The sequence below is a fragment of the Solea solea genome, chromosome 9 (assembly GCF_958295425.1).
Source record: "Solea solea chromosome 9, fSolSol10.1, whole genome shotgun sequence".
Classification (NCBI taxonomy): domain Eukaryota; kingdom Metazoa; phylum Chordata; class Actinopteri; order Pleuronectiformes; family Soleidae; genus Solea; species Solea solea.
This window is the reverse complement of record NC_081142.1, coordinates 11054901-11069751: the sequence shown is the minus strand read 5'-3', so window position 1 is coordinate 11069751 and position 14851 is coordinate 11054901. Positions and strand designations below refer to the sequence as shown.

General features: G+C 40.4%; 2 protein-coding genes across 2 annotated transcripts; one reads left to right on the top strand and one right to left on the bottom strand.

Annotated features, from left to right (window-relative positions):
- Positions 1-70: 70 nt before the first annotated feature.
- On the bottom strand, positions 71-4609 carry ctbs (chitobiase, di-N-acetyl-). Its single transcript, XM_058638462.1, has 7 exons — positions 4422-4609; positions 3787-3925; positions 3351-3559; positions 3101-3272; positions 2919-3016; positions 1521-1682; positions 71-583 (listed from the first exon to the last, which is right to left on the bottom strand). Exons 1-7 carry the CDS (start codon positions 4533-4535, stop codon positions 395-397), a joined length of 1083 nt encoding a protein of 360 aa, XP_058494445.1. The 5' UTR covers positions 4536-4609; the 3' UTR covers positions 71-394.
- Positions 4610-5841: 1232 nt separating this feature from the next.
- LOC131465922 (vitellogenin-2-like) lies at positions 5842-14123 on the top strand. Its single transcript, XM_058638892.1, has 34 exons — positions 5842-5881; positions 6084-6104; positions 6296-6447; positions 6552-6803; positions 6879-7040; positions 7136-7284; positions 7370-7520; positions 7616-7773; positions 7857-8022; positions 8107-8232; positions 8315-8533; positions 8624-8841; positions 8930-9027; positions 9101-9225; positions 9343-9444; positions 9540-9659; positions 9759-9945; positions 10047-10140; positions 10235-10420; positions 10510-10636; positions 10715-10931; positions 11017-11324; positions 11426-11470; positions 11562-11630; positions 11724-11930; positions 12052-12194; positions 12283-12421; positions 12531-12660; positions 12764-12947; positions 13067-13161; positions 13262-13356; positions 13425-13590; positions 13752-13913; positions 14011-14123. The coding sequence occupies exons 1-34, from the start codon at positions 5842-5844 to the stop codon at positions 14121-14123; spliced, it is 4926 nt and encodes a 1641-aa protein (XP_058494875.1).
- Positions 14124-14851: the final 728 nt, after the last annotated feature.

The following is a 14851-nucleotide window of genomic DNA, read 5'->3' as shown; positions in this document are numbered from 1 at the left end:
GATTTTGTGATGATCTTAAAATGTGTCTGAGTCCATGAATGTACAAAGACATAAACACACTGAGCTCAAATTAAAATGTTTCAAGTCGCTGTGTAACATCAGCAATTTATCAGAAAAGATTTTCTTTTAGGAAAAGTGCACAGACCACAACAAACTCAACTTTGGTCAATCAAAAATACTGCGTGTTTTAAAGTGAATCCCTGTTATTTCATTTAGAGGAATGTCTGAGGCGTTACTACATTCAAAAACAAAGCAATAAAAGCCACAATAAACTCTCAAGTTAAGGTATGCATCCCCGAACTCACAACCCGTTACTGCTTACAAAGGCATATATTGACTTAGCAACAAACAGGAGTGGACTCGGGGTGGTGTAAATGTCTTGAATGTGTCCCAGCTAGCATCCAAACAGGGCATTCCACATCATCTCTGTCTGCTGCTTGGCAACTGTTTCACCACTGTAGTCCAAGATGTTGGCATTCCACATGCCGACGCCCCTCAGACCATTAGATTTCACATAGTTTGTCTTGAGACAAATACTCTGTGGATCATCATACCAGACCTGATGAATCTGTCCACTCTGGTCCTACAAAAAAATTAAAATGAAGAAATAGAAGAAAATGAGAAATGATGACGGCACCACCTCATGGTGATGGTGAAGCTTTTTGAGCCAACAGACATTTGCCAGGAGAGGTTTTACTGCTGTTTCAAGGAGGCAATTTGTTCAGACTGGGAAGCAGCTCGGGTGGACGTCGCCACTGTAGATAAACTGTCCTTTACTGGAGAACAGTGGCAGTTTGTGACCATGGTGCATAACCACACCATTTGGGAAGAGATTTATTTACCGAAAGCAATCAGAAGTCATGTGCCTCTGACAAGTGCTTTCGACCTCGCTTTGGTTCAGAATGGTGTTCGTTGTACACCAAAAATACGCAAGCTTCGCCACAGACTTGACCGACCGCCTAGAGTGACTTCAGGCGGGTTAGGGTCAGTGCCTCCATGCTTAAAAATCTGTGGAACACTACTTGTAAACAGGATATGATGGAATATTTTCACACATATTTACTGCTGGTCTATTTGCACAATCTGTTTTTTTCCTGACCTTTTTACCCAAGGTAAAAGTCACCGGTAGTGATTACTGCCATGGCTGATTCGGACGGGACTAAAATCCCTGAGAAGCTGTGGTGATAATTACTTTACCCCACCTCTCCATGTAAAACTAATCCCGTCCAAATAGGGCTTTAAGTAGAAGTAAGTTGGTGAAGCTTGAATTTGGTGCAAAATTTAAGTATGATTTGAATTTGTGCCAACATACTGTATGTACTTAATCCAACTAATACAACACTACCATGAATTTATGGGTTTCAAAAGTGCTCAACATCACTGCATCAGAGATTAACATAAATACAGTATGTGACCTTGCTGTGTAAAGCAACAAAATAACAAAACCTGCAGAAATTATTTTCAAAATAAGAACATTAACATACATAAGAAATTTCTTTTGGAAAATAAAGATTACGAACCTTGTAATTGAAGTAGGGAGCCTTCTGCTCGCTGTCCCATAACCTGCCTGACAGCGAGCTGTTGACCTGCGTCATGATCCACCTGTATGTCTTCTGTTTTCCAGCTGCATCACTGCAGGGAGCTCCACGGAAAGGAACTTTGTCTATGAAGCATATCCCTTCCTGTCAAGGGAAAAGACATTAAAAAAACAAACAAAACAAAAAAACGAGAAAAGAGCAGAAAACCATTGCACCAATGGCCAATAGAAACCTGGTCTTAAGTCAAGGGTGCAGTGTTTTCTTGGTTATTTAAATGGACCATTAGATGTGCCAGCATAGGTGAGTTCACAATGCTCACACACTCTGCTTGTTACACACACAGAAGTGCGCAATGGATGTTTTTGTGCATCATCTTGTTTAAACAAAACATTTTTTCATATTTTCAACATAAAATGTTTGAGTCTGTCTCTCCTAGGAAATATCTACAGACTTAACATTATAGCCATAGTGAATTATGCACCTTTTGTTTACATCAGTAAAAAACACAGTGGTCCAGTGGTTATGATGTTAACAGCAAAATGTTATCAGGTGCCAGTGTAATTCTCAGACTCATTAATGTTTTGTCAATTTTGGGACATTTGGGTTTAATCAAAAAAAGATGCATCATGCACAAGCAATAACTGTCCAGCTGCTTTGGGTCTTTTCATGGGAATTGCTGATAAATCAACAAGACTAGTACAGTATAACAGAAACTACATACAGTACATATAAATTAAATTACAGGCCTGCCTGGGACAGTGTGAGGCTGTTGTGCTTTGAGCTAAATGCAACAACAGAGCCATATTTATGGTGCTCACAGTGTCAAATATTATGTCAACAATGTCTGGGGAATGACTTTATTATTGAATTATTATTAAATGCACAGCGACCGACAGACAGACAATTGTCATTGTTTAAAATAATTAAACAAAAGTTTTTTTGCAGCACCACTCCACATATCAGCATTTAGCAATGTAAAGGGGCATTAATTAATGCCCCTTAAAAATGGTCAAAAATAACAACAAAAATGGCACACTGGCTAACAGAACAGAACACTGGTAGCTCTGAACGATTCCTTCCTCACTCTGATGTTTCATTGGGGGTTTGTGAGAGACGGGTAAAACATTAAAATTAAAAAAACAAAAAAACATGGCCCATTACCTTGAAAAGAAATGCATATTTCTATGCATTTAAAAAGTGTAATGTAAATATACCAGTCAACAAAATATACAACATTAGCCTCATTGTTTGGAGTTGATGAAATATTGCCATTCCTTGGAACTGTGCTGCTAAAAATATTAGAATGATTATATTTATTCTATAACAACACTCATCTACCTACATTTAGGCTATATAGATTTTGAATGACTGACATGTTACCTGGGAAAGGTTGAGGCATGGGTAGTCATAGCCGTACCATGGAACGCCCATCACTAGTTTCTTTGGATCGATCTTCAGACTCAAATACTGGTCATAGCCTTAAAGGAAAAATAGCAGGGAGTTCATATGATGGCAGTGTGTAGTCTTGGCATCATTTGATCACGTGCCAGTGAACAACAGACCATTTAGTGTTTGCGTGACTGGGGCGTTTGCCATTGCAATACAGTCCCCAGTGATTTGACTTTGCTCATCGTAGGACATGACAAAAAGCAGGTCACAGGATTCAGCAATGGCAACGTAATCATAGCAGCGTTTGTCAATACAGTTCGGTGACCAGGCAACATCGAAGGAGACCTACAGACCAGGAAAGGGTACATGAGAATGGACATCAAGGTTCATGGCAATCCATTTACCTAAAAGAGAGAGAGCTACCTGTGACCCTGGGATCTCCCTGTGGAAAGCCTCAGTGGTTTCTCTAACCAGGTCGGTCAGAGCATGGAACTCAGGCGAGCCCTGATCCACCGCTTGTTCAACGTCGATGTTGATTCCATCCATAAACTGACTTTTGGCCAAGTTGACTTTCTCTGTTATCCACGCTGTCCTGTTTTCTTGGTCCACTATGTAGGAGAGGGGAACGTCACCTTCACACATCACCAAGAAGGAAAGAGTTAGAAACAGGTCAGTGACAAGTTCACTGCATGTATATTAAAATCACAATATACAAGGCAAAGCTTCTTTGCTGACAATCTCTGTAACAGTCCAAAGTCAGGGCTCTATATTAATAAATGTAAGGATGTAATATTACTTTATGTAACTCCTTCTGCCTTTTGTCTTTGTAAAACTTGAGTATCTTTCTTAGTTACCCTACCTTTGAGAACGACGCGTGCTCCTTTGGAGTGAGCGAAGCACAAAAGTTCGGCATCATATTTCCCAAATGTCGCCACTGTTGTTACCATGCTCCAGTCATAGAACTTCCACGTCTTACTACCAACATCAAACAAAAACACCTAAAAACACAGGACATGTCTGTGAAAATGGAGACTTTTATTCCACATCTGTGTAAGTGACAGATTTAAAAATATGTTGGCCAATTTATTATCTTTTATACCATGTCTACATGCCTAAGTGCATTGATTTAGATGAACAGGTGTATCTAATAAAGTGGCCAGTGAGTGTATTTACAAAAACACATGTAAGAATTTATTCAGACCTAGTTAGTTAGTAATGATGTTTCGAGGCAATGTTGCATTACTGCCTTCTTCTGGACGTGTTTATTAATGTACTTTATCGACTGTTTTTTATACTTTTTGACTGATACATGTTGACGAGAAGTTAGTTTCATTACTCCATAACTTACCACTATAGCTCACGAGTCACAGTTGTAAGGTGACGAGCACTGTGTTGGAAACACTTGTACAGACACAGAAACGTACTTGTACATTGAGGAAGTCAAGTCAAGTGACTCTATAAACATGTGTGCTTAATCGAGCTGCAGTGAAATACCTCAAAGTCTCTCTGCTGACGGATCTGCTCGCACAGCTCTGCTCTCTCACACGGACAAATGGTGGCTCCGCAGACCGCGACGGTCGTCACCAAAACCGCGAAAAGCCAGTTCATGTTTCACCTTTAAATCACAAACTAACAAACCAACAACAACAGCAACAACACACGACTAATGTACGGATAACGGCGTGGGACAAACTTCGTACAGTCGACTGTTGGGGCGGTCAAACAAAAAATGATTGCGAAAGAAGCGTTACATACAATAATACTTCTGACTGAAGTGTACTGTTTATTCTTTGGTTGAATGATAATGAAAAACGTGAGTTATATACTTCGTTTTATTTACTTAATGTATAAAACATGTATGTTACGTATTGTGATTAAATAAAATGTAATGAAAATGTAATTACTTTTGATTCATTCAATTTTGGTCCATCGTTAAAAACTCCTGAAGGTTGGGTAATTTGTGTGAGACAAGAATCTGTCAGTCACTGCATGTTTTATCTATCTATCTATCTATCTATCTTTCTATCTATCTATCTATCTATCTATCTATCTATCTATTTGTGCTATTGTGCTATCTTTTGTGTCTTTAATGATGTATATAATTTGTATATACATTTTTTCCACAAACAAGGTGGAGTAACAAAGCATTTTGTTACTGGTTAACAAACCCTCCTTTTTACTTCTTATATCTGTCCGTGCATCTATGAAATAAGCAGAAAACAATGTGATACTTTTACCAATAGGGAAAATTGGGCAAATGTATCCCATTGTACTATTATTGGAATATTATATACACGTATACATCCTTTGAATATATAGCATTATGATGATGTTAAAGCTGAGTGTATAAAATGTGAATTTTCCTTAACCTTTTATGAAATTCTACTTACTACTACTATTCTACTCACTTGAGTAGTTGTTTGTATAATGACACTAGGTGTTTTGGACTGAAGCCTTTGCACAGTCAACAGTTTTAAGGACAAATTGATAGTGATAGTGATGTCAGGACAGTATGACATTTTACTGAAACAGTGTTACTTTAACATTTCTGCACCAGACAAATATCCCATGGTCACAAGGATATCTATCTATCTATCTATCTATCTATTCATCCATCCATCCAGCCTTTTTTTATTTTATAAATGTGCTATGGACCTTCTTTTGTGTCTTTAATGAAGTATATAATGATAATAATATCTGTCAATATAAAACTGAATCACACACCAAGAACGAGTGTCTATTATCAATACACACACTCACTGTTTGTCTAACCTACACAGTCAGGGCATGACAACTTGACAACTACAGTAACAGAAGGTAATATTTAGCTAATGATGCATGATGCCGAGAGGCATGGCAAAAAAACTGGCTTTAAAAGGCAGCTTCTGGTGGCAGTCAGTCACTTCCATCAGCCATGAGAGTGTTCGTGCTAGCTCTCACTGTTGCCCTTGCAGGTGAGGCAGGCAGTTTTTAAAAATGTGCTTGAATGCTTACATTGTGAGCTTTTTTGCTATTAAATTTTATTTACTGTCTTAAATGCAGGAAGAAAAATATTTTAACTTGGAAATAACTTGTGAATGTTGAAACTTGTCCGTTACAAGTTACAAGTTACTTTTATATTTTACTGTACTTGTGCTCTATGTCTTGTTTTTTCAGCGGGGTACCAGGTCAGTTTCGGTAAGTTTGATAACACAATTAAAAAAATATATATAATATATCATTCAACAGTGTTTTTAAAAGTTGTTTCTGTCAATCCTTGTTAAATATCAATATAAGTGAACTGTGATCATTTTTTTAAAATTCTTATTACCTATTTTTATTCCTTAAAATAAATTCACATCAGTCATGATATTTCAATATTACTGCAGCCCCAGAATTTGCTCTTGGAAAGACCTACGTGTACAAATATGAAGCAGTTCTTATGGGTGGCCTGCCTGAAGAGGGCCTGGCACGGGCTGGACTGAAAATCCGCAGCAAAGTTTTGATCAATCCGGCAGCTGCTGACACCTTTGTCCTGAAGGTAATGACCAATTATACATATTAATATAATTTATAGTGATAAATGAAATGACAGGTTTGTTCTCTGATAAGATGTCATTAAAATTGTCGCATTTTTCCTTGCAGCTTTTAGACCCTGAACTCTTTGAGTACAGTGGCATCTGGCCCAAAGATGCTTTCATTCCTGCCACCAAGCTCACCTCAGCCTTGGCTGCTCAGCTGTTGACACCCATCAAGTTTGAGTATTCTAACGGTGTTGTTGGTAGGGTGTTTGCACCGGCTGGCATCTCTGCTACTGTACTAAATATCTACAGAGGAATCATTAATATCTTGCAGCTGAACATCAAGAAGACTCAGAATGTTTACGAACTGCAAGAGGTATGAATTACTTGTCATACAGTTCCACCTACACCAACAAACAATACCTAAACCTTTGACTTCTGTGTGAACTAGCCTGGAATCCAGGGTGTGTGCAAGACACACTATGTCATCAGTGAGGACGCTAAGGCTGAACGCATTCATCTGACCAAGACCAAAGACATGGACAATTGTCAGGAGAGAATCATGAAGGACATTGGCTTGGCTTACACCAAGAAATGCCTTGAGTGTGAAGCTGTAAGTTGTTTTGTCTGTGACACAACTTGTCCACAGATACATTTCACTCCTATGATGTTGATCTGATTATTTTGTGGGTTTGGATGTCAATACAGACAGGGAAGTCCCTGAAGGGAGCCGCTGCCTTTAACTACGTCATGAAGCCACTGCCCACAGGTGCTCTGATCTTGGAGGCAACTGCTACAGAACTGATTCAGTTCTCTCCTTTTAACATCTTGAATGGTGCTGCTCAGATGGAAGCAAAGTATGTTACCACATTTAAATGTTCAAAAGATTACTTTGCAGTTTTAGTGAGTGGAATTTAATTAGGTGGTTATGTACCTTAAAAGGCAAATCCTAACCTTCTTGGAGATTTTGAAGACCCCAGTGGAGCCCATCCAAGCAGATTATCTTCACCGTGGATCCCTGCAGTACGAGTTTGGCAGTGAGCTTCTTCAGAATCCTATCCAGCTTCTGAGGATTAGCAATGCTGAGGCTCAGGTACTTCAGGCAATGCTCTCTGTTCTAAACATATTTTTGTGAATCTGTCCTGTAGCAATGTAATGTATTGAGGGAAACGTTTAATATTATTTTAGATTGTTGAGGTCCTGAACCACCTGGTGACATTCAACGTGGCCAAAGTCCATGAAGATGCCCCTCTGAAGTTCCTCGAGCTCATCCAGCTGCTGCGTGTGGCCAGATTTGAGAGTATTGAAGCTCTCTGGAATCAGTTTAAAGCTAGACCTGACCACAGGTAATAGCAACTTTCATTCAGAGAAGAGCCATGAAACAAACATGTAATAGATAACATAATAATGCAGAGCTTGTCTTTCTTAGGCACTGGATTATCGATGCTGTTCCCGCCATTGGTAATCATGCTGCTCTGAGGTTCATCAAGGAAAAGTTCCTGGCTGATGAGCTGACTATTGCTGAAGCTGCTCAAGCTCTGTTGGCATCAGTGCACATGGTGACAGCTGACCTGGAATCCATCAAGCTTGCTGAGGCAAGTACATTTTAGGACCGATCTTTGTGTTTTCAATGATGTGAGAACACAGACAAATAATCAGTTATTTTCATCACTCCACAGAGTCTGTTGATGAACCGCAAGATCCAAGAAAACCCAATCCTGCGTGAGATTGTCATGCTTGGCTATGGTACTCTGGTTGCCAAATACTGTGTAGAGAATCCATCTTGCCCAGCTGAACTTGTGCGGGTACGTGTCATTCATAGGTGTTTGATGTACCTTAACTTCAGTTCTATCATCAATAACATGATGAATGCTGTTTCTACAACAGCCCATCCATGAGCTTGCTGTCGAGGCTCTTGCCAAAAGTAATATCGAGGAGCTCACTGTCGCTTTGAAAGTCCTGGGTAATGCTGGACATCATTCAAGCCTGAAGCCAATCATGAAGTTCCTGCCTGGTTTTGGAAGTGCTGCTGCTAATCTGCCACTCAGAGTTCACATTGATGCTGTTTTGGCCCTGAGGAACATCGCAAAGAAAGAGCCCAAGATGGTGAGATGAAAATTTGTGACTTAACTCAGTGAAAAAATAAGACCTACCTTGTCATGTACAGTTTTGAAAACGTTCCTCTTTCTGAATTAGATCCAGGAAATGGCTGTTCAGATGTTCATGGACAATGCTCTCCACCCAGAGCTTCGTATGGTTGCTGCTATTGTGTTGTTTGAGACAAAGCTGCCCATGGGTCTGGTGACTGTCCTCGCTGACGCCCTCTTGAAAGAGAAAAATCTGCAGATTGCCAGCTTTGTCTACTCTTACATGAAGGCCATGACCAAGAACACTGCTCCTGATTTTGCTTCAGTGTAAGAACCAAAATTATAGCAATGTTTGTATTTATTAATTTACCTGTTGCCACCTACAGTCTTAATCATTGTAGCGTTGTCCTTTCAGTGCTGCAGCCTGCAATGTTGCTGTCAAGATCCTCAGTCCGAAATTTGACAGACTTAGCTACAGCTTCAGCAGAGCTTTCTATGTAGATGCCTACCATAGTAAGTGAATAATATTGGAGAATCAGAGATTTCATTTTCATGTGGCTTGATGATTCTTGTCTCCTCCATGTAGATCCCTGGATGATTGGTGCTGCTGCCACTGCCTTCTACATTAATGATGCTGCAACTGTTTTACCAAGAGCAGTTATAGCCAAAGCTCGCACCTACTTGGCTGGAGCTTACGCTGATGTTCTTGAGGTATGACAATCATGTTAAAACAACTAAGAGGAGGAAATGTAGCCAGCTGACAATCTGCGTACGTATGAGACAAAATATATTTATATATATATATTAAATGCTTTATTCCCATTACAGGTTGGAGTAAGAACTGAGGGAATTCAGGAGGCCCTTCTGAAAATCAAGGAGGCTCCACAGAATGCTGACAGGATCACCAAGATGAAACAAGTGATGAAGGCTGTAGGTTCATGGGATCATTCCAATTGCCTCAAGAATAGTCATTTGTTTTTGTCTGTAAAAGCTGCACAGGTAAAAAAAATATATTTTTCTTATAGCTGTCTGAGTGGAGGGCTCATCCTAATAGCCAACCCCTGGCCTCAGTGAATGTGAAGTTCTTTGGACAGGAAATTGCATTTGCCAATGTTGACAAAGCCATTGTTGATCAGATTATTGAGGTACAGCATTTTTAACCTTTAAATACTGTATAACCACTAAATTAAAATTGTACCCTGAAATGAAGATCAGATGTCTCAAAAGCTATGTTGTGTTTACAGCTGGCCAGCGGACCTTCTGTCAACGCTCATGGCAGACAGGCTCTGGATGCTCTGCTGTCTGGTTTCTCACTGCATTATGCTAAACCACTGCTGCTTGCTGAGGTCCGTCGCATCATTCCCACTGCTGCTGGTCTGCCCATGGAGCTGAGTTTCTACACTGCCGCTGTGGCTGCTGCTTCCGTTGAATGTTAGTCCCACATTGTCTGACTGGAATTGAAACACTGATAAATATGAACACTAAAGTGACATTGATTCACACTTAGTATGACAATGTGTTGTTTTTAATAGTCCATGCCACTGTGACACCACCACTGCCTGAGAATTTCCATGCTACCCAGCTTTTGAAGTCTGACATCAGCGTCAGGGCTGCCATTGCTCCAAGGTAAGCTTACTGTGATTCAGTAAGTTTGTTGAGCTTGTTGTCATCTTTTCAACTGTTCAACAGAAAAACAAATCTACAATTCTGTCTCTTGCAGCGTTTCCATTCACACCTATGCAGTTATGGGTGTGAATACTGCTTTGATCCAAGCTTCCCTGCTGTCAAGAGCCAGAGTTCACACCATTGTTCCTGCAAAGATGGAAGCAAGAATTGACATGATTAAGGGCAACTTCAAGCTGCAGCTCCTGCCTGTTCAGGGCATTGATAAGATCGCATCTGCACTGTATGCATGTCTCTTTCTCATACACTAAAATGTATCTTGCAGTTTTAAAAAGTGAATTTCCTAAAACTGTTGTTTCCACTTTCCAACAGTGTTGAGACCTTTGCTGTTGCAAGAAATGTAGAAGACCTAGCAGCTGCCAAGTTCACACCAATAATTCCAGCTGAGCCTGCAGTTCAGACCTCATCTAAATTAGCATCCTCAATTGCTGATGACATGGTGAGTTTGACAGCCTTTACCAACAGAAATCCTACAATGTTCAAAAATGTGATCTGGCTGATGTTGTGGTTTTTACAGTCACTGTCATCTGAGCTCATTTCTGATGACCTGCCAAGAAAACTTGTGAACAGACTGAAACTGCCCGTGGCCTTTGAGAAAAAAATGTGTGCTGCAATCGAAGTCTTTGGAATAAAGGCATGCACTGAGGTTCAATCCCGTAATGCTGCATTCATCAGAGATAGTCCACTCTATGCAATCATTGGAAAGCACGCTGTCATGGTTGAGGTGTCTCCAGGCAAGTGAAATGACATTCAATTATTCATAAGAGTAACATCATAAGCAAGTAGTTTAAAAGTAATTTACCATTAAATTGATTGCAGTTGCTGGACCAGTCATTGAGAGGATTGAAATTGAGATTCAGGTTGGAGACAAAGCAGCAGAAAAGATCCTCAAGGTGATTCGTATCAGTGATGAAGAGGAAATTCTTGAGGACAAGAATGTCCTGATGAAACTGAAGAAAATCTTGGTTCCAGGTCTGAATAACAGGACGGCAGTTTCTTCTAGCTCAAGTAGCTCCAGTGCAAGCCTCTCCTCCTCTGCATCATCCAAGTCTTCAAGAAGTCACTCCAGCAGTGCTTCAAGCAGTCGTTCATCATCTAGCAGCCGCAGCTCCAGAACTCAGTCCAAGGTGAGATACAACTCCACCTCTGACAAGTAAAAACAATGGAATCAAAAATCTATGTGCTGGAATTAATTAATTTAATTAATCTACTAATTTTTGTATTGCAGCAGGAACTGTACGACATGAAGTTCCAAAAGAACCACATCCACCAGGTAACTATTGGAGTGTGCTTTAAGGAGCATGATAAAGTCACACCATGTGCAGTGTTTGAGCAGGTTAAATAAACGTTTTCTTTTTGTGCAGCATTCCATGTCATCTGCCATGGTCAACAGCAAGAGCAGTGCTCGCAGCTTTGAAGCTATTTACAATAAGGCACGTAATTAGAGCAAGTCTTTTAAGGTCTCATGTATTGATTTGGGAAAATAATTAAAACTCCCTTCCATCATTTCTACTTTGCACTTTCAGGCCAAGTATCTTGCTAACACTGTCACTCCAACTGTGACTGTTCTCATCCGTGCTGTGAGGGCTGACCACAAGGTGCAGGGATACCAGATTGCAGCTTACCTCGATAGAACCACCGCCAGGCTGCAGATCATTCTTGCCAACCTGGCTGAGAATGATCACTTTAGAATCTGTGCTGATGGTGTGTTGCTGAGCAACAACAAACTGATGGTGAAAACATTTTGATTTTGGTCACAAGAATTTAGTTGGCAACAATAACAACATTTGTGTAACCCCGTATATGTGTGTATGTGTGAGAGAGAAATGTATCTTTGATTTAAATTTCTCCTAGGCCAAGCTTTCCTGGGGAATTGAATGCAAGCAATACCAGACTGAGATCACAGCTGAAACTGGTCTTGTGAATCAAATGCCTGCATTCCGCCTGAAGCTGACCTGGGACAAACTCCCAAGGAACTTGCAGCCCTATGCAAAGGAGTAATGCCATTAAATAACACATGTTCATATAACAATATGTATATTCAAATGAAAAAAAAACTAACCATAATGTTGTCCGTTTGTCTAGCATCTCTGAGTACATTTCCCGTGTTGCTCGTGAAATGGGAGTGAACCTGGCCAAGGTCAAAAATGTTCGCAATCAAATCAAACTGACTGTGGCTGTTGCTACTGAGAAAAGTCTGAATTTGGTGCTGAAGACACCAAAGGTAAAAAAAATTTTATCCTACCAACCATTAATACCACATAACAATATCCATATTTAACCTTGTCACTTATCCTGTATGTGTACCTTATGTTTGAAATTAAATATTATAGATGACCATTTCCAAACTTGGAATCAGTCTTCCCCTTTCTCTGCCCATTGGAAACACTGCTGCTGAGCTGCAAGTATACCAGGACAACTGGGCTGACAAGATCATGCACTTGCTCACCAAGGCTCATGCAGGTGAAAACACTCAAAAGAATTAAGTTTACCATTTTTCGTAGCTAAATAGTTAGACTGATCTGTACCTGTAACTCACTTGCTTCGGTTTTCCTTCCCACCCCAGCTGAGTGTTCCTTGGTCAAAGACACACTGATCACATTCAACAACAGGAAACTGAAGAATGAGATGCCTCACTCTTGCTACCAGGTGTTGGCTCAGGATTGCACTAAAGAACTCAAATTCATAGTTCTGCTGAAGAGGGACCAAATGCAGCAACAGAACCAGATCAGCCTGAAAATTGCTAACATGTATGTGTTTCTATCTAAGTTATAGGAATTGTCCGAAAACAAACATCTAATTAGAGGTCTGTGAATTCAGAATGCAACAAAGGTAAATTTCATATATAATCCCATGTTTCTTTGAACAGTGATGTCGACATGTATCCAAAGAACAATGCTATCGCTTTGATGGTTAATGGAGTAGAGGTCCCCATCAGCAACTTACCATACCATCATCCCGAAGGTTTTTTTTTTTATTCATTACATTATTCAATTTGTTTGAAGTTTACAAACTAGATATTGATGCTGTACTATATATGTATACTTATTTGCATACATTTTAGGCAAACTTCAGATCCTACAGAGAGAAGATGGCATCACTCTCCATGCTCCAGGCCTTGGTCTTCAGGAGGTCTTCTTCAGTCTGAACATACTGAAGGTAATGCAAGAAAATTTACTTTTTTTCTAGAAGTTCCACATATACTGAACTGTTTAAGTTTTCTTCAGCTTAAAGTTGTGGACTGGATGAGGGGTCAGACTTGCGGAATGTGTGGAAATGCTGACGGGGAAGTCAGACAGGAGTACCGCACTCCTAACCAACGCCAGACCAAGAATGCAGTCAGTTACGCTCACTCTTGGGTTCTGCCAGGAAAGAGCTGCCGCGATGCCTCTGGTAAGGCACTAAGTTCCAATGCCACTTTTTCTTTTAAGATTTTAAGAAACTTTCACACACATAGACCTGGCAGAATGGTTTTTAGGATGGATTTTAGATCAGGACTGCAATAGTTGAACTCATTGAAATGTACAGAGCTTTTGCTTAATAATTATTTCCAGAGTGTTACATGAAGCTTGAATCAGTAAAGCTGGAAAAGCAAATGATCCTCCATGGTCAGGAGTCCAAATGCTACTCTGTGGAGCCTGTACTTCGTTGTCTGCCTGGCTGCATGCCAGTGAGGACCACTACTGTCACTGTTGGCTTCCACTGTGTGCCAGCTGGTGAGTCAGCAAAAAATCACCATTAATTCACAAGACTAAGTCATAGTACCTAATAGCTACCTTGAGCCTAAATGCTTGACTCTGTCCACTGTTACAGATTCAAACATGAACCGCTCTGAGGGTCTGAGCAGCATCTTTGAGAAGAGCATTGACCTCCAGGAAACAGCAGAGGCTCACCTGGCCTGTCGCTGCACCGCTCAGTGCGCTTAATCTCACTGCCTTCTGGGATGACAAGTTTAATGTTGTGTTTTTGTGGAAGTATTCTTGACATGTACAATAAAATAAACAATTGAATCACATGCAAACTTTGTCATCTGGAATGTATTACTAATGCTGGATCTGCAGCTGATGCTCATGTACTGCTTGCTGCTGGGAGATCTCTAGGAACAGGAGAGGGGCACTAACAATTATATTGGCAGACAATCCTGTTAACCTGTCTTTGATCATATTCCTTGTAGCTGCCAAACCAGGATGTGAAATCATGCGTCAGGATGTTCTCGATAGTGCCCCTATAAAATGTAATTAGTGAGGTATGGGGAGTTTTGTCATTCTGAGTCTCCGGAAGGAGATGGAGATGGAGATGCTTTATGGATGAAAGCTGTAGTGTTGGTGGAGAAGGACATATCAACTAGTTGCACACCCAGAAACTTAAAGAGGGGGTAGAACGTTTTTTTTCTCACTAAAAGTGTGTGTTATGGAGGTCTACTTACAAACAATAACTTGTTTTATGGTCAAAAACCTCAGAGTTTCTACAGAAAGAGCCTGTTTACTCCTCTCAGTCTGCCACTGCTGAGCGGCAGTTTCTGTCTTGTGATTGGTCAGCTCCGGAGAGCATTCCTACTCTCTTGTGATTGGCCAAACGGGAGGCATGTCAAAAGTGGCCCGTCCCCTCCCAGAGCAGGCTCCTGTCCAATGCTAAAAACAGTGAGCAGTTAGGG